This window comes from Haematobia irritans, chromosome 3 (genome assembly GCF_050003625.1).
Source record: "Haematobia irritans isolate KBUSLIRL chromosome 3, ASM5000362v1, whole genome shotgun sequence".
In the NCBI taxonomy this organism is placed as follows: Eukaryota; Metazoa; Arthropoda; class Insecta; order Diptera; family Muscidae; genus Haematobia; species Haematobia irritans.
The window spans coordinates 218,218,624-218,238,403 of record NC_134399.1 but is presented as its reverse complement, the minus strand read 5'-3'; the positions used below and the strand labels follow the sequence as shown (position 1 = coordinate 218,238,403).

The window sequence follows — 19,780 nt, the reverse complement described above, 5'->3', positions numbered from 1 at the left end:
TATTGAAATTTTGTCAAAATTTAATTTTATTGAAAATTTTGTCAAAATCGTATTTCTATAGAAAATATTGTCAACAATTTATTTCTATAGAAAATTTTGTAAAAATTTTATTTCTAAAGAACTTTTTGCCAAAATTTTATTTAGATAAAATTTTGACAAAATTTTCTATAGAAATAAAATTTTGGCAAAATTTTCTATAGAAATAACATTTGGGCAAAATTTTCTATAGAAATAAAATTTTGACAAAATTTTCTATAGAACTAAAAATTTTGGCAAAATTTTCTATAGAAATAAAATTTTGGCAAAATTTTCTATAGAAATTAAAGTTTGGCAAAATTTTCTATAGAAATAAAATTTTGGCAAAATTTTCTTTAGAAGTAAAATGTTGACAAAATATTCTATAGAAATAAAATATTGACAAAATATTCTATAGAAATAAAATTTTGGCAAAATTTTCTATAGAAATAAAATTTTTGCAAAATTTTCTATTGAAATAAAATTTTCTATAGAAATAAAATTTTGACAAAATTTTCTATAGAAATAAAATTTTGACAAAATTTTCTATGGAAATAAAATTTTGACAAATTTTTCTATAGAAATAAAATTTTAACAAAATTTTCTATAGAAATAAAATTTTGACAAAATTATCTATAGAAATAAAATTTTGACAAAATTTTCTATAGTAATAAAATTTTGACAAAATTTTCTATTGAAATAAAATTTTGAGAAAATTGTCTATTGAAATAAAATTTTGACAAAATTTTCTATTGAAATAAAATTTTGACAAAATTTGCTATTGAAATAAAATTTTGAGAAAATTATCTATAGAAATAAAATTTTGAGAAAATTTTCTATAGAAATAAAATTTTGAGAAAATTTTCTATAGAAATAAAATTTTGAGAAAATTTTATATAGAAATAAAATGTTGAGAAAATTTTATATAGAAATAAAATTTTGAGAAAATTTTCTATAGAAATAAAATTTTGACAAAATTTTCTATAGAAATAAAATTTTGACAAAATTTTCTATAGCAATAAAATTTTGACAAAATTTTCTATAGCAATAAAATTTTGACAAAATTTTCTATAGCAATAAAATTTTGGCAAAATTTTCTGTAGAAATAAAATTTTGACAAAATTTTCTACAGAAATAAAATTTTGACAAAATTCTCTATAGAAACAAATATGTGGCAAATTTTTCTATAGAAATAAAATTGTGGCAAAATTTTCTACAGAAATAAAATTTGGCAAAATTTTCTATAGAAATAAAATTTTGACAAAATTTTCTATAGAAATAAAATGTTTACAAAATTTTCTATAGAAATAAAATTTTGGCAAAATTTTCTATAGAAATAAAATTTTGACAAAATTTTCTATAGAAATAAAATTTTGACAAAATTTTCTATAGAAATTAAATGTTTACAAAATTTTCTATAGAAATAAAATTTTGACAAAATTTTCTATAGAAATAAAATTTTTACAAAATTTTCTATTGAAATAAAATGTTGACCAAATTTTCTATAGAAATAAAATTTTGACAAAATTTTCTATAGGAATAAAATTTTGACAAAATTTTCTATAGAAATAAAATTTTGACAAAATTTTCTATAGAAATAAAATTTTGGCAAAATTTTCTATAGGCATAAAATTTTGACAAAATTTTCTATAGGCATAAAATTTGGCAAAATTTTCTATAGAAATAAAATTTTGACAACATTTTCTATAGAAATAAAATTTTGACAAAATTTTATTTTTATAGAAAATTTTGTCAAAATCTTATTTCTATAAAAAATTTTGTCAAAATTTTATTTCTATTTCTATAGAAATGAAATGTTGCCAACATCTTCTGTAAGATTTTTTTCTGTTTATTTAGTATCGATAAAGTCCATTTTCGAATTTTTTGTGTGTTGTTTAGTTAAATGTTCTTCATGATTGCAAACATAGTATGTACTTACTTGTAATACAACATTAGCCAGTTGGGTGTTAGGACGGGTTTGACCCACAAACTGTTATGGATCGAACATATTTGTCAATTCAATGCAATTATTTGAAAATCAATTTTATGCTTATCCGAAGGCGATCAATTATAATGTGAGTCACTAATGTCAAATAAGACCTTATTTGGGGTATGAGCTGATAAAGTATTTCCTTGGTTTTTTTTCATTTCTATTATGTGAAATGAAATATATTTTCATCATCCTAATAAAGTCATAGGTCATACAATGGAGTTTTCTTCTTTTACAAAGCAGATATGAACATTCCATAGAATCCTTCAAATTTTTGACAAATAAGATTGACCAGACCAGACAAGGAATTTTTGTGTTTGAGAAATTTTTCTAAGAATTTCAATATATTTAAAAGCCAAAAAAAAGCGTTGATGAAGAAAGCAAGAGTCTATTGAGTCTATTGTAGCAAACATATTTGCAGTCTTGTGGTCAGACAGATTTTTCCCAACCAAAAAAAAAAAAAAAATAAATAAATACCAAAAAAAAAAAAAAAATAAAAAAAAAAACATTTGAGAAAAAATCATTGTATATTTTCTTAATTTAACAAACTAATTTTTTATATAACATATCAATTTTTCTTTTCTCCATTTTCCTTAGGCCTTCGCAAATGCCGTGAACAATGGCCCGAACAGGCTGTGGGCTATGAAAGATCCTATAACATTTTCTTGGATCTCGTATTGCTGGTATTGCCTTTGGGAATTTTATGCATAGCCTATATACTGATAACGCGGACTTTATATCTGGGCATTAAGGATGAGAAGGCTCTCATATTCGGTAGTAAAAATAATAATGTGGTCAGTGGTGTTGGTGGTGGTGGTGGCGGTGGCAACACCCATCCTCCTGCATCATCCTCTATGGGCGATGGCAAAGTATATACCCATGTTGGCTCTGCGGGAGATGCGAAAACAACGAACAACGTCTTTAAATTGAACTTTTCCTTTCGTTATGCCAACCAAAAAAGTGGGCCTCTTCCTCATCCTCCTTCCTCCTCATCATCCGCCTGCATCAATACCCAAGAAATGCTACAAATTGTTAAACCTTCCCAGCCTTCCCGAAATGGTAATGGCAATGGCAACAGCAAAGAAATAAAATCCCTGGCCCCAATGTCTGGGGATTCAGTGGCCACATATACCAAGATATCAAATAATGAGCCAAGGATTCATTTGGAAAGAGAAGCAGTCGGTAAATCTACGAAAGAATCCCATAATGAAATTCAACGGCTACAATCGCATGATAAACAACCACAAAATCATACAACAGTCCACGCCTCCACTTCGTCATCTTCGATACAACTTTGTTATGGTAAGTTTTGTAGTAGTCAGTGGCAATGTGGCAAAATGAGCCATTGTCTTGTCATGGCTCCTAAATGGGGCTATTGTGTTTATTTGGAATTTTTAATATTGACAATGGTTTTTTATGTGATCCTTACGTGGGGCGTGGCAGAATGAGTGTGTGTGTGAAATTGTATTTAATTTAATGGAATTTAAAAACATTTTTGACATTAATAAAAAATAAGTGAACAATAAAGCAATTAACATTGTTTTGTGTGCGATAATGAAATTTACACGCAATGTGAAATCGTTTAAGGTTTACAAGTGCTTATAATATTAACAAAAATGTAAATGTTACCTTTGATTGTCTACTATATAATTAATTTTAATGACAGTGGGCCTCCAAAAATATATACGAGGTCGGGTCAACAAATCAACGGATACTTTCAAATGTTAGTGAGGAAGAGTTAGGTCTTTTATACCCTGTGTCACACTGTGGAACAGGGTATTATAACTTAGTGCATAAGTTTGCAACACAAACAAAAATTTTCTATAGAAATAAAATTTTGACAAAATTTTATTAAGAAATAAAATTTTGTTAAGTTTTCTGTAGAAATACCATTTTTAAAAAATTTCCTGTAGAAATAAAATTTTGACAAAATTTTCTATAGAAATAAAACTTTGACAAAATTTTTCATAGAAATAAAATTTGGACAAATTTTCCGATAGAAATAAAAGTTTGACAAAATATTAAATAGAAATAAAATTTTGAAAAAAATGTTGTTTAGAAACAACAAAATTTTATATATATTATTTCTATAAAGAATTTTGTCAAAATTTAATTTCTATAAAAAAATGTTGTCCATAAAATGTTGACAACATTTTCTATAGAAATAAAATTTTGGCAAAATTTTCTATAGAAATAAAATTTTTACAAAATTTTCTTTAGAAATAAAATTTGGACAAATTTTCCGATATAAATAAAGTTTTGACAAAATTTTATATGGAAATAAAATTTTGAAAAATTTTTCTTTAAAAACAACATTTTGACAAAATTTTCTACATAAAAACATTTTGACAGAATTTTCTATATATTATTTATATAAAAAATTTTGTCAAAATTTAATTTCTATAAAATATGTTGTCCATAAAATGTTCACAACATTTTCTATAAAAATAAAATTTCTTTAGAAATAAAATTTTGTAAAATTTTCTGTAGAAATAAAATTTTGAGAACATTTTCTCTAGAAATAAAATTTTGTCAAAATTTTCTATAGAAATACAATTTTGACAAAATTTTTCATAGAAATAAAATTTGGACAAATTTTCCGATAGAAATAATATTCTCACAAAATTTTCTATAGAAATAAAATTTTGAAAAATTTTTCTTTAGAAAGAACATTTTGACAAGATTTTCTAATTTTGAGAAAATTTTCTGCAGAACTAAAATTTTGCCAACATTTTCTATAGAAATAAAATGTTGACAAAATTTTCTATATATTATTTCTATAAAAAATGTGTCCATAAAATGTTCACAACATTTTCTATAGAAATAATATTTTCACAAAATTTTCTTTAGGAATAAAATTTTGATAAAATTTTCTTTAGAAATAAAATTTTGTAAAGTTTTCTGTAGAAATAAAATTTTGAGAAAATTTTCTGTAAAAATTAAATTTTGCCAAAATTTTCTTTAGAAATAAAATTTTGACAAAATTTTTTACAGAAATAAACTTTTGACAAAATTTTTCATAGAAATAAAATTTCGTCAAATTTTCAAAAAGAAATAAAATTTTGACAAAATTTTATATAGAATTAAAATTTTGAAAAATGTTTCTTTAGAAACAACATTTTGAACAATGTTTCTTTAGAAACAACATTGTGACAAGATTTTCTAATTTTGATAAAATTTTCTGTAGAACAAAAATTTTGCCAACATTTTCTATAGAAATAAAATTTTGACAAAATTTTCTATAGAAATAAACTTTTGACAAAATTTTTCATAGAAATAAAATTTGGACAAATTTTCCGATAGAAATAAAATTTTGACAAAATTTAATATAGAGATAAAATTTTGAACATTTTTTCTTTAGAAACAACATTTTGATAAAAGTTTATTTCTATAAAAAATTTTGTAAAAATTTAATTTCTATAAAAAATGTTGTCCATAAAATGTTGACAACATTTTCTATAGAAATTAAATTTTGACAAAGTTTTCTTTGAAAATAAAAATTTTTAAAGTTTTCTGTAGAAATAAAATTTTGAGAAAATTTTCTGTAGAAATAAAATTTTAAGAAAATTTTCTATAGAAATAAAATTTTGACAAAATTTTCTATAGAAATAAATTTTTGACAAAATTTTTCCTATAAATTAAATTTGGACAAATTTTCCGATAGAAATAACATTTTGACAAAATTTTATATAGAAATAAAATTTTGAAAAATTTTTCTTTAGAAACAACATTTTGACAAAATTTTCTATATATTATTTATATAAAAAATTTTGTCAAAATTTAATTTCTATAAAAAATGTTGTCCATAAAATGTTTACAACATTTTCTATAGAACTAAATTTTGACAAAGTTTTCTTTAAAAATAAAAATTTATAAAGTTTTCTGTAGAAATAAAATTTTGAAAAAAAATTTTCTATAGAAATACAATTTTGACAAAATTTTGTAAAGAAATAAACTTTTGAAAAAAGTTTTCATAGAAATAAAATTTGGGAAAATTTTCTATAGGAATGAACATTTGATAAAAATTAAAAAAAAAATAAAATGTAGACAGAATTTTTTATAGAAATTAAATGTTGACAAAATTTTCTATAAAAATAAAATTGTGACAAAATTTTGAATACAAATAAAATTTTGACAATATTTTCTTTAGAAACTCAATTTTGACAAAATTTGCTATATATTATTTCTATAAAAATGTTGTCAAAATTTTATTTCTATAAAAATGTTTGTCAATAAAATGTTTACAACATTTTCTATAGAAATACAAATTTGAGAAAACTTTCTATAGAAATAAAAATTTGGGAAAAATTTTTATACAAATAAACATTTGATGAAAATTGTTAAAAAGTAAAATTTTGACAACATTTTTTATAAAAATTTAAGTTTTGACAAAATTTTCTATAGAAATAAAATTTTGACAAAATTTTCTATTGAAAAAAAATTTACAAAATTTTCTATGGAAAAATAATTTTACAAAAGTTTCTATAGTTAGTAATACAGAAGATTGGATTTGGCCAACTTTGAGTTAGATCGGTTGATAAATAAAGGGTTTATGACCAAATATGGGAAAATCGGGCGATACTCCCATATATATGGGAGCTCTATCTAAATCTGAACCGATTTCAATGAAATTTTGCAAAATTAAAAGGTGGTAAATTAGATTACTTTGTGTTGAATAATTATTAAAACAACCCCATTTAATGAAATCGGACTATACATATATATGCGAGCTATATATAAATTTGATCCGATTTTTTCCAAATTCAATTGCGTTCGTCCGTGTGTCAAAAAAAAAAAACATATACGAAATTTCATCAAAATAGGTTAATAATTGCGACCGGAATACTGCAAAAAAGAAATACATGGTCAGACGGACATCGAAGGCTAGATCGACTCACGAGGTGATTTTGATTCGATCGGTATATATTTTATGTGGTCTAAAATCAATTATTCTAGTAGGCACATTTTTTTTGCAGATCAAGGTTATTACTTTTGACCACTATTTGGTTTAGGGTATAATTAAAAAAAACTGTTTAGTTTTGTTTGCAAAGTACAGCTCGCAGTTTGAGTCCGATCATCCTCAAATTTGACATAGGGTATTATTCCGGCTCAAAGACAACTGTGAAAATTGCTTAAATTTTCGTAGACCTCTCGACCTATAAATCATAAATGCACTTTTTCGAATTTGCCTAAAAATTGCATAAGATTTAAATATTTCCCATATTTTTAGTTTTGTTTGCAAAGTACAGCTCGCAGTTTGAGTCCGATCATCCACAAATTTGACATAGGGTATTATTCCGGCTCAAAGACAACTGTGAAAATTGCTTAAATTTTCGTAGACCTCTCGACCTATAAATCATAAATGCACTTTTTCGAATTTGCCTAAAAATTGCATAAGATTTAAATATTTCCCATATTTTTGACTAACATTGTGTTTCGCCCAAAGCTAATTTAAATTTTATTATTTGTTTATTGTATATGGGAACATAAATCTTTATATATTGCAACCAAATTATTAAAAAAAAAATATTCTCAAACCCAAATAATTCTCCAAACTAAAATAGTTCCAATTTGACTTTAGATCCCTAGAAGGCAAACTTTAAAATTAAATTATTTTCCAGAAGAACCTTTTGGATACGCATTATAATTAATGGCTTAGGAAGAACTTCCAAATTGTTTTCTGGTCATCTTAAAATTTAACCATACGAACTTTCTATACACCTGTATTTTCTTGTATCGAAACTTGAAACGAAATTCACTCAAGTGCACTTCGAGTTTTCGTTCACTTCTTTTGAGCAATAAACTTTTCGCTGGCAGCAAGTTTCCACGTGGATATTAAATATTTTTATTTTTTCTACAACAGGTCAAGTTACCTCATGTAATGTATGTTACGGCTGCTTTTCTTTCTTTCTTTCTTGTGTTTTCGTTTTCCTTCGATTGCATGTCATGTTCACAATTTCATTCAGTCATTTCTGGTTGTTGATTATAAATGAGATGTCTATAAATTTATTTCATACCTATGTAGTCGGCCTCCAGCTATAAAAATGTCAAAATTTATTGAACATAAATAATTTGTTTCGTTTCGTTTCGGTTGTGTTGTTTTTTTTTTTTTGTTTCCTCCTTAAACAATTTTATTTCACATTATCTCGTGAATTTCAAGTGGACACTCTGAAGAAGGAAAAAATCAATAGAAAATAATGGATGTTATAAAACCAGAAAACATGAAAGCGAAGCATAAAAACACGAGCATAATTTTTTAATAGTTTAAAAACATTGCGCATTTTTAATGAAATATTTATAACATTTTTACAATCTGTATTTATTTTATGTTTTTGTAATTGGAAAATGATTTGATTTAGATGATCGCAAAAAATTCGTTGTATATGAACACACTTTTTATCATATCCTAACTTTATGATTTCTAATTTTCTTTAATACTAAAACAATGTTGAATTAATCGATTGTTATAAATTGTTGTCATAAATATTTGATGTTTTGCTATAAATGGTCGTTTTGTATTTATTAAAAGATTTTATACCCAAAATCGTAGGATGGAGGTAGATGAAACCTTTTTCAAATAAAATTATTTTTTTTGTTTTTACTCAAATGAAATGTTTTCACCACTACTGTGGGACAGGGTATAATAAGTTCGTACATTAGTATCACGGTTGCTACTTGAAGCAAAATTTACTAAAACTTTACCATATTTTAAAAAAATATTATTTTGAGGTTAGTATGAACGAAAAAAAATGTTTGACAGAATTGTTTCATTATTATTTCAGTATTTGCAATATTATATATTATGACCCCCCTCCTGTTATACATTTTATATCCCTCCCACAAGGGAAAGTTAATACTTCTACAATGGACTTTGATAGTATGAACTCACACGAAAATTAAAATTTTTAAAGATATGGAATTTACAAAAAAAAAAAAAAATGTCAAAACTCTATTTCTAAAGAAAATTTTGTGAACATTTTATTTCTATAGAAAATTTTGTCAAAATTTTATTTCTATAGAAAGTTTTGTCAAAATTTTATTTCTAAGAAAATTTTTTTAAATTGTATTTTTATAGAAAATTATGTCAAAATTTTATTTCATAAGAAAATGTTGTCAAAATATTATTTCGATAGAAAATGTTTCAATATTTTATTTCTATTGCAAATTTTGTCAAAATTTTATTTCTATTGAAAATTTTGTAAAATATTTATTTCTATATAAAATTTTGTCACAATTTTATTTCTATAGAAAACTTTGTCAAAATTTTATTTCTAGAAAATTTTGTCAAAATATTATTTCTATAAAAATTTTTGTCAAAATTTTATTTTTATAGACAATTTTGTCAAAATTTTATTTCTATAGAAAATTTTGTCAAAATTTTATTTCTATAGAAACTTTTGTAAAATATTATTTCTGTAAAAAATTTTGTCAATTTTTTTAAAGAAAATTTTGTGAAAATTTTAATTCTGTGTACAATTTTGTCAAAATTTTTTTCCCATAGAAAATGTTGACAAAATTTTATTTCCATAGAAAATGTTGACAAAATTTTATTTCTTTAGAAAATTTTGTCAAATTTTAAAAATGTCAAAATTTTATTTCTATAGAAAATTTTGTCGAAATTTTATTTCTATAGAAAATTTGGCAAAATTTTATTTCTATAGAAAATTTTGTCAAAATTTTATTTCTATAGAAAACTTTGTCAAAATATTTTTTCTATAAAAAAATTTGTCAAAATTTTATTTTTATAGAAAAGTTTGTGAAAATTTTATTTCTATAGAAAATTTTGTCAAAATTGTATTTCTATAGAAAATTTTGCCAAAATTTTATTTTTATAGAAAATTTTGTCAAAATTTTATTTCCATAGAAAATGTTGACAAAATTTTATTTCTAAAGAAAATTTTGTCACAATTTTATTTCTACAGAAAATGTTGTCAAAAATGTATTTCCACACAAAATGTTGCAAATTTTATTTTTATAGAAAATTTTGTCAATTTTTTTTTAGAGAAAATTTTGTCACAATTTTTAGAGAAAATTTTGTCAAAATTTTATTTCTATAGAAAACTTTGTCAAAATATTATTTCTAAAAAAAAATTTTGTCAAAATTTTATTTTTATAGAAAATTTTGTGAAAATTTTATTTCTATAGAAAATGTTGTCAAAATTTTATTTCTATGGAAAAATTTTGTCAAAATTTTATTTCTATTGAAAATTTTGTCAAAAGTTTATTTCTAGAAAATTTTGTGAAAACATCATTTCTATAAAAATTTTTGTCAAAATTTTATTTTTATAGAAAATTTTGCCAAAATTTTGTCAAAATTTTATTTCTATAGAAAATTTTGTCACAATTTTATTTCTACAGAAAATTTTGTCAACATTTTATTTCCAAAGAAAATTTTGTCAAAAATGCATTTCCACACAAAATGTTGCAAATTTAATTTTTATAGAAAACTAGCGTAACCCGACCCGCTTCGCTGCGCCTTCCAAAGCGTATTTGTAGCCACATCTTGCGATAACTTAGTCAACCATATCCTTCGTGCTGAAAACAAATTCGAATATATTTGAATTCTTTCAAACAAATCGGACTACTTGCTTTTTCGTTTATAGGTACAAACACGGCGGATATACATATGTAAAACTGTTCGTCTTAAAAAATGTCGTGGTGAGGGTGTACCCTTTCCTCAATTTTTTTAAATAATGTTCTATATTAAAGTAGTATGACAATCTTCTATATTTCTCGTGAATTTTAAGTGTGGTTTGTCAAGGATAGGTATCTTCCTTCTCAACATATCTGAAAATTAAGCACTATATTATAATAACATATAAAGAATTAATGTTTTCCTTCCAATAAATCGGAAAAAGCAAAAGTAGTAAAAATTGTTACCACATTAACATTTGCTAAAATGTTGGAAAATGATGCACCCCCTACGTTGGCTGCCAATTTCATGTAAATTTAAGTTCTTTACTACAAAAAAGTCTGGCCTGTGCAAAAATCATAAAATTATGAACCGAGTTCCCATTTACGGACAATCCTCTACTTTCAATTTAAGAAAAAAAAAAAACGGGCAAAAGGGAACCCTCTCCCCACCTTCACTCCACTCCAACCTGATATCGGACTATCACAACTACTCAATGGTCCCTATAAATTCTGTCGAAGTAAATCGACAAAGTTTATTTAAATTTTCTCCTTCCCCAACCAGATATCGGAAAATCATATACTAATTTAAAAATCATGTATAAATTTAATCACCTCCTCACACGTTCCCTGTAAATTTCAAGTAAATCGGAGATGCTTAAATTTTGCTTTATTGTTTTAAAGGGACGTCATTTTCCCCGATACAATATCGACAAACACCGTAGTGAATAGCACCCCTAACTTTCCCTGAAAATTCTTGAAACTTTCAAGGAAGGTTGCCTCTTCGTTCATAACCTTCCTCTACTGCCTTTGTAAATTTCAAGAAAACTTAAGAATTTTTGTTTCCGACCAAATATCGAAAAGTGATGTAGCGTATCTTTTGTAAACGTCCCAGAAAATGTCAAGCAAATTATAAGCCTAAAGGGGCGGCCTCTCTTCCGTCCAAATAACACAAAATCAGGTATCAACTATTAATATCGTAACCTCTCCCCAGTCCTCTGTAAATATCAAGTAACTCGGTAAAGTTTAATTGCTCTCTGTATGTAGTTACTTAAGAGAAGCGGATGTCTCCCTATGTCCTTTTATTTTTATTAAAAAATTAGGAACCTGATATAAATATCATAACCTCACTCATTTTTCCGTAAAATTTCAGTCGGGGGAGTTTAGTTTAGTTTTCACTGTATTTTAAAAAAAAGTCGGGCAAAGGGGTGGTCCCCCTCCCCGACCAAATATCGAAAAATAATGTAGCGGATTTTTGTCTAGATGCCAACCCCAACATTCAATGAAAATTTCAAGCAAATCGCATAATTTTGTTCCAAGTTTAAAAAAGTAGGTCAAGGGGGAGGTCCCCCTCCCCGACCACATATGAAACCATCAGGTACCCCATATTAATTCCATAACCTCACCGCATGTTCTCTGTACATTTCCGATAATTTAGAGAATTTTAGTTTTTTCACTGTACTTTAAAAAAAGTCGAACAAAGGGGAGGTCCCCCTCCGCTTTCAAATATCGAAATGTAAAGTAGCGGATCTTTGTCTAGATACCAAATCCAACCTTCAATGAAAATTTCAAGCAAATCGGTCAACTTTGGTCCAATTTTCAAAAAGTCCGACAAAGGGGAGGCCCTCCTCTGCGACCAGGTGTCAAAAAATGAGGTACCCAATTTTCACCACACGCCCCCTACGATCTCTGAAAGTTCCAAGTAAATCGGTTCAGCCGTTTCGGAGCCAACTCGGAACATACAAACAAACAAACAAATAAACAAACATAGATTGAATTTTATATATATAGATTTTGTCAAAATTTTATTTCGATTGAAAATTTTGTCAAAATTTTATTCCTATATAAAATTTTGCAAACATTTTATTTCTATAGAAAATTTTGTCAAAATTTTATTTCTATAGAAAATTTTGTCAAAATTTTATTTCTATAGAAAAATTTATCAAAATTTTATTTTTATAGAAAATGTTGTCAAAATTTTATTTCTATAGAAAATTTTGTCTAAATTTTAATTCAATAGAAAATTTTGTCAAAATATTATTTCTATAGAACATTTTGTCAAAATTTTATTTCTGTAGAAAATGTTGTCAAAATTTTATTTCTATAGAAAATTTTGTCAAGATTTGAATCCTATACAAAAATTTGTTAAAATTTTATTTCTATAGAAAATTTTGTCAAAATTTTATTTTTATAGAAAATTTTTTCTAAATTTTATTTCAATAGAAAATATTGTGAAAATATTATTTCAATAGAAAATGTTGTCAAAATATTATTTCTATAGAGCATTTTGTCCAAATATTATTTCTATAGAAATTTTTATCAAAATTTTATTTCAATAAAATATTTTTCAAAATATTATTTCTATAGAACATTTTGTCAATATTATATTTCTTAGGAAAATTTTATTTCTATGAAATTTTTTTGAAAATTTTATTTCTATAGAAAAATTTATCACAATTTTATTTCTATGTAAAAGTTATTTCTATGTAAAAGTTGTTGCAAAACCTACCAAAACAGCTACCAAACAGTAAAAAAAATCTACCATTTTTGGTAAAATTCTTCTAACTGTGACAACTGTGATTTTTATATGACGCCAAGAAACCAGTCTGAAAACCATCGTATAGTATACCGATCGTCTTAGAATTAAATTTTGAGTCGATTTCCAATGTCAGTCAGTCTGCCTGTCTGTCCGATCGTCTTCAAATTTGGCACAAGGACTTACCTCGACTCAGTGAGGATTCCTATTGGTTTTGCCAAAAATCGGTTCAGATTTAGATATAACTGGCATATGTATTTATCGCCGATCTGGTCATAATTGACGTGTTTATCATTCGATCTACTCAAAGCTTCGCATATCCGAATTTTTTGTGAGTTACGTAAAACTTGCAAAATATCAGCCAAATTGATTCAGATTTAAATATAGCTCCATGTATATATTCTTCGCCCGATATACATTAATGTTGTTCCAGAAGACAGAATTATAACCTGATTTGCTTGAAATTTTATCCCAAGATTCAATGAGATTTGTGGTCTAATTGACTTGATATTTGACATAACGCGTAGATATTATATTCTATTTAAAAATGCCAAATATGATCGAAATCGATCATATATAAGATAAAGTCCCCCTATGTAAGTTCTTCCGATTTGGTCAAATGTATTTAGGCAGAATACATGTTACAATTACAATGATGATTTACATTGCGATTACTGTCAACTTCTGCAAAATGTCCCACGTGAAATAGTCCATCGGATTGAGGTGCAATGCACTTCAACCAAACGGTCCATAAGGAGTTTATAACTTCATACTCCTTATGGACCGTTTCCCAGATGTGGCTTATTAGGTATTTTGGAGAGGACCAATTATGGTACCAGCTTTATATACATTCCATTAAACCAAGTTTTTCGAAGAAATTTTTTTAAATTTATTTTACATTTACCATAATTAATTACAAATAGCATGTTTCTTAATTAAATTCGAAGAAAAATATGTATGTATATAAAAATTTAATTTTTTCCCTCATCTCATTGCTGTGGAATAAACCATGTTACACACTCTTAATTTATTGTTAATTGCTTACGGTATAAATTTACTAGACTATAGTTGTTTGTTTTGCTTTTATTTTTTTTTTTTTTGTTACAGACGACATCACTCAACTAGGCCCAAATGTTTCATCGGAAACTTCAACCGCATCGATAATTAATCCTTTGAACAGTAAACGTGCTATTGTGGCCAAAACCACAGATGGTCGCCGTCAGCAGCTCTACTGTATGCGTTCTGCCTCATTTAAGTCCTTCAATCGCAGTAGTCGAACCAGTGCCGATAGTGAGGACACCACTTCTTCATCATGTCATTCTCTTAATGCACTGTCCACAAAGTTTCAAAGGCACTCCAAACTACCGGTATCAGGACAACAATCGGCGTTGATGGGTATGCGTCACACGCAATACCACCAACAGCCACCGCAGCAATCATCGATCGATGTGCCATTAGAGAAACGAAAATTGAATGCATCACCCAGTTTACGCATTACAGAGTCAGCTTTAAGGAGGTAAGCGCTGTGCAATTGCAAGAAATTTGTTTAATTGGGAATTATTTAGAAAACTAAAAAAAGTATATACAGTATATATAAATAACCACCACCATGTATCAATTATAATAGTTTCCTTCGAAAATTTCAGGGGGGTTTGATGACAGATATTTTCCCAAGCAGATCAGTTCAACCAGTACGCTTCCCACAGATAAATGTAAAAATTTTACCCATGAAGACTAGATCAGATTCTGAATTTATAAGAACTATTTTTTGTTTGAGTTTTAGAGGAATCATAAACATCTCCTGTAAGTGTGCAAGAAAATGATGAAATAACGCCTTGATTTGAAATCTAAAATCTGTAGATTTTCATCCCAATTATTTAAATGATTATGAGAAGTAAAATCTTGAAATTTTGGCTTCAGTTTCAAGCAATTTTCATGATCAGTGCGCCTTCTAACAGGTTGGCTGATAAGTCCCCGGTCTAAAAAAGAAAAACACATTTTTTTTGTCAAAATTCGTTTTTATTATTCAACATAGTTCCCTTCAAGAGCGATATAACGATTATAACGACCTTCCAATTTTTTGATACCATTTTGGTAGTACTCCTTCGGTTTTGCCTAAAAAAGGGCCTCAGTTTCGGGATCACCTCTTCATTGCAGCCAAATTTTTTCCCTGCGAGCATCCTTTTGAGGTCTGAGAACAAGAAAGTCGCTGGGGCCAGATATGGAAAATACGGTGGGTGGGGAAGCAATTCGAAGCCCAATTCATGAATTTTTGCCATCGTTCTCAATGACTTGTGGCACGGTGCGTTGTCTTGGTAGAACAAGACTTTTTATACCCTGCTCCACACTGTAGAACAGGGTATTATAAGTTAGTGCATATGTTTGCAACACCCAGAAGGAGACGAGATAGACACATGGTGTCTTTGGCAAAAATGCTCAGGGTGGGCTTCTGAGTCGATATAGCGATGTCCGTGAACACATTTTGCACAAGAAGAACAATTAGTACTATAGTCAAGTGTGACAAATTTTATTGAAATCGGTTCAGATTTAGATATAGCTCCCATATATATCTTTCGCCCGATATGGACTAATACGGTCCCAGAAGCCAGAGTTTTACCCCAATTTGGTTGAAATTTTGCACAGGGAGTAGAATTAGCATTGTTGCTATGCGTGCCAAATTTGGTTGAAATCGGTTCAGATTTAGATATAGCTCCCATATATAGCTTTCGCCCGATTTACACTCATATGACCACAGAGGCTAATTTTTTGCTCCGATTTAGTTGAAATTTTGCACAGGGAGCAGAATTAGCATTATAGCTATGCGTGCAAAATTTGGTTGAAATCGGTTCAGATTTAGATATAGCTCTCATATATAGCTTTCGGCCGATTTACACTCATATGACCACAGAGGCCAATTTTTTGGTCCGATTTAGTTGAAATTTTGCACAGGGAGTAGAATTAGCATTGTAGCTATGCGTGCCAAATTTGGTTGAAATCGGTTCAGATTTAGATATAGCTCCAATATATAGATTTCGGCCGATTTACACTCATATGACCACAGAGACCAATTTTTTGGTCCGATTTAGTTGAAATTTTGCACAGGGAACAGAATTAGCATTATAGCTATGCGTGCAAAATTTGGTTGAAATCGGTTCAGATTTAGATATAGCTCCAATATATAGCTTTCGGCCGATTTACACTCATATGACCACAGAGGCCAATTTTTTGGTCCGATTTATTTAAAAATTTGCACAGGGAGTAGAATTAGCATTGTAGCTATGCGTGCCAAATTTGGTTGAAATCGGTTCAGATTTAGATATAGCTCCAATATATAGCTTTTGGCCGATTTACACTCATATGACCACAGAGGCCAATTTTTTGCTCCAATTTAGTTGAAATTTTGCAAAGGGAGTAGAATTAGCATTGTAGCTATGTGTGCCAAATTTGGTTGAAATCGGTTCAGATTTAGATATAGCTCCCATATATATGTTTTTCTGATTTCGACAGAAATGGTCAAAATACCAACATTTTCCTTGTAAAATCGCCACTGCTTAGTCGAAAAGTTGTAAAAATGACTCTAATTTTCCTAAACTTCTAATACATATATATCGAGCGATTAATCATAAATAAACTTTTTCGAAGTTTCCTTCAAATTGTTTCAGATTTAAACGTTTCCCATATTTTTTTACTAACATTGTGTTCCACCCTAGTGCATTAGCCGACTTATATTTTGAGTCTATAGACTTCTATCAAATTCTTCCAGATCGAGTGATATTTAAATGTATGTATTTGGGACAAACATTTATATATAGCTCCAACACATTTGACGGATGTGATATGGTATCGAAAATTTAGATCAAGAAAGTGGTGCAGGGTATAATATAGTCGGCCCCGTCCGACTTTAGACTTTCCTTACTTGTTATACCCTGCGCCACACTGTGGAACAGGGTATTATAAGTTAGTGCATATGTTTGTAACACCCAGAAGGAGACGAGAAAGACACATGGTGTCTTTGGCAATAATGCTCAGGGTGGGTCCCTGAGTCGATATAACCATGTCCGTCTGTCCGTCTGTCCGTCCGTCCGTCCGTCCGTCCGTCCGTCTGTCTGTGAACACATTTTTGTGATCAAAGTCTAGGTCGCAATTTAAGTCCAATCGCCTTCAAATTTGGCACATGTTCCTAATTTGGGTCAGAATAGAACCCTATTGATTTTGGAAGAAATCGGTTCAGATTTAGATATAGCTCTCATATATATCTTTCGCCCGATATGCACTAATATGGACCCAGCAGCCATAGTTTTATACCGATTTGCTTGAAATTTTGTACAAACATAATACTTAGTCGTATAGTCAAATGTGCAAAATTTGATTGAAATCGGTTCAGATTTAGATATAACTTCCATATATATCTTTCGCCCGATATGGACTTATATGGCCCCAGAAGCCAGATTTTTGGCCGAATTTGGTTGAAATTTTGCACAGGGAGTAGATTTAGCATTGTAACTATGCATGCCAAATTTTGTTGAAATCGATTCAGATTTAGATATAGCTCTCATATATATTTTTCGCCCGATATGCACTTATATGGACCCAGAAGCCAGAGTTTTATCCCGATTAGTTTGAAATTTCGCACAAGGAGTACAATTGGTAGTATAGTTATGTGTGCCAAATTTGATTGAAATCGGTTCAGATTTAGATATAGCTTCCATATATATTTTTCGCCCGATATGGACTTAAATGGCCCCAGAAACCAGAGTTTTGGCCCAATTTGGTTGAAATTTTGCACTAGGAGTACAATTACTAATATAGTCATGTGTGCCAAATTTGGTTGAAATCGGTTCAGATTTAGATATAGCTCCCATATATATGTTTTTCTGATTTCGACAAAAATGGTCAAAATACCAACATTTTCCTTGTAAAATCGCCACTGCTTAGTCGAAAAGTTGTAAAAATGACTCTAATTTTCCTAAACTTCTAATACATATATATCGAGCGATAAATCATAAATAAACTTTTGCGAAGTTTCCTTTAAATTGCTTCAGATTTAAATGTTTCCCGTATTTTTTTACTAAAATTGTGTTCCACTCTAGTGCATTAGCCAACTTAAATTTTGAGTCTATAGATTGTGTAAAAGTCTATCTATTGTGTAAAAGTCTATCTATCAAATTCCACATTTGACGGATGTGGTATGGTATCGAAAATTTAGATATACAAAGTGGTGCAGGGTATAATATAGTCGGCACCGCCCGACTTTAGACTTTCCTTACTTGTTTCAGTATAAATCTTGTCGCAAAAATTATATTTAAATAATATTTGTTATTAAATCTGCATTAGGCATTGCAATTCTTAGACCTCAATTTCCCCCTACCTTTTTGCTATGATAGTTTTTTCTGAAAATCTGCCAAACATTTCCATATGCGGGGGCTTTTTGTTTGAAGTCCTTTTTTGTGTGCGTTGTATTTGTGTTGACATGGAAATGCTTCTATCTATCAATTATGGCCATTGAAAGCTTTATTTGTATCATCTCTACAAGTTTTCTCACACTGTTACCGTTTGTTTTTTGTTTTCTTTTTTTTCTTTTGTACCATTTCAGATCTAATCTCGAAAAGAATTTGGAAAGCAAAAAGCGTGTTGTGAAAATGCTTTTTGTTCTCGTATTGGAGTTTTTCATCTGTTGGACACCACTCTATGTCATCAACACAGTGGCCATGTTTATTGGCCCGGCCATTTACGAGTATGTGGACTATACTACGATAAGTTTTTTCCAATTGTTGGCCTACTCGTCAAGCTGTTGCAACCCCATAACCTACTGCTTTATGAATGCCGGTTTTCGTCGGGCTTTTGTCGATACCTTCCGCGGTATCCATTTGAATGGTGGCTCATTTTGGCATAAAAGCTCAAAGACAGCTACAAATCTATCGATGGCTGGAAATTCAATTGCCATGGGTAACAGCTGTACGGTAATGACTGCAAATACCGTTTTGGATAGTCCCCGACTTTGAGACCCAAGGACGAGAAGAGAGAAGAAAATCTCAAAATCAAAATCAAGAGCTTTATTCACATGTGATGAAGAGTTGTCCGCCTGCTAATGGAAGAAAAAACAAAAAAACTCCAAATCAATTTGGGTTTTTAGACGTAGAAAAAGAACTGACATTTAGCGCACAGATAATGGAAACAAAAAATACCTTAATTGTATTTAATTAGCATATTTAGTTATTAAGTATAACATCATGTGTTTCATTAAATGCCACCTAATTTAAATTAGATATCTATAAGTTTTTGTATAAATATTTTCTATAGATTTTCGCCAAATACTAATTTTAATATTGCGAAAATATTCAGAACTTACAATGTAACCTCAATGCGTTTTTGTCTAGTTTTTTTTTTTTAATTATTTTATTTATTTATTGTATAATTTTTCAACAAAAAAATCGAAATTCTTTCGTTTTTGCAATACATTTTGAATTATTCAAAGCATCTCTGTGTAGATATAAAAATCAAAAAATTAAAAAATATTTTTTCTCAAGTTTTTATTTATTTTTTAAAATGAAACTAATGATGTCATCGCTTTTTTTGTTAGCTACAAAACATTTGCTAGAATTATTCAA

At 28.1% G+C, this 19,780-nt stretch overlaps 1 protein-coding gene across 1 annotated transcript in view; it reads left to right on the top strand.

Annotated features, from left to right (window-relative positions):
- LOC142232176 (uncharacterized) overlaps window positions 1–19,274 on the top strand; it is a 212,278-nt gene extending 193,004 nt beyond the window's left edge. Inside the window, exons 3-5 of the mRNA XM_075302894.1 lie at window positions 2,603–3,307; window positions 14,280–14,688; window positions 18,766–19,274. Coding sequence (XP_075159009.1) covers window positions 2,603–3,307; window positions 14,280–14,688; window positions 18,766–19,174 — 1,523 coding nt within the window. The 3' untranslated portion in view covers window positions 19,175–19,274. The remainder of the gene's footprint in view (window positions 1–2,602; window positions 3,308–14,279; window positions 14,689–18,765) is intronic.
- The last annotated feature ends 506 nt before the right edge of the window (window positions 19,275–19,780 follow it).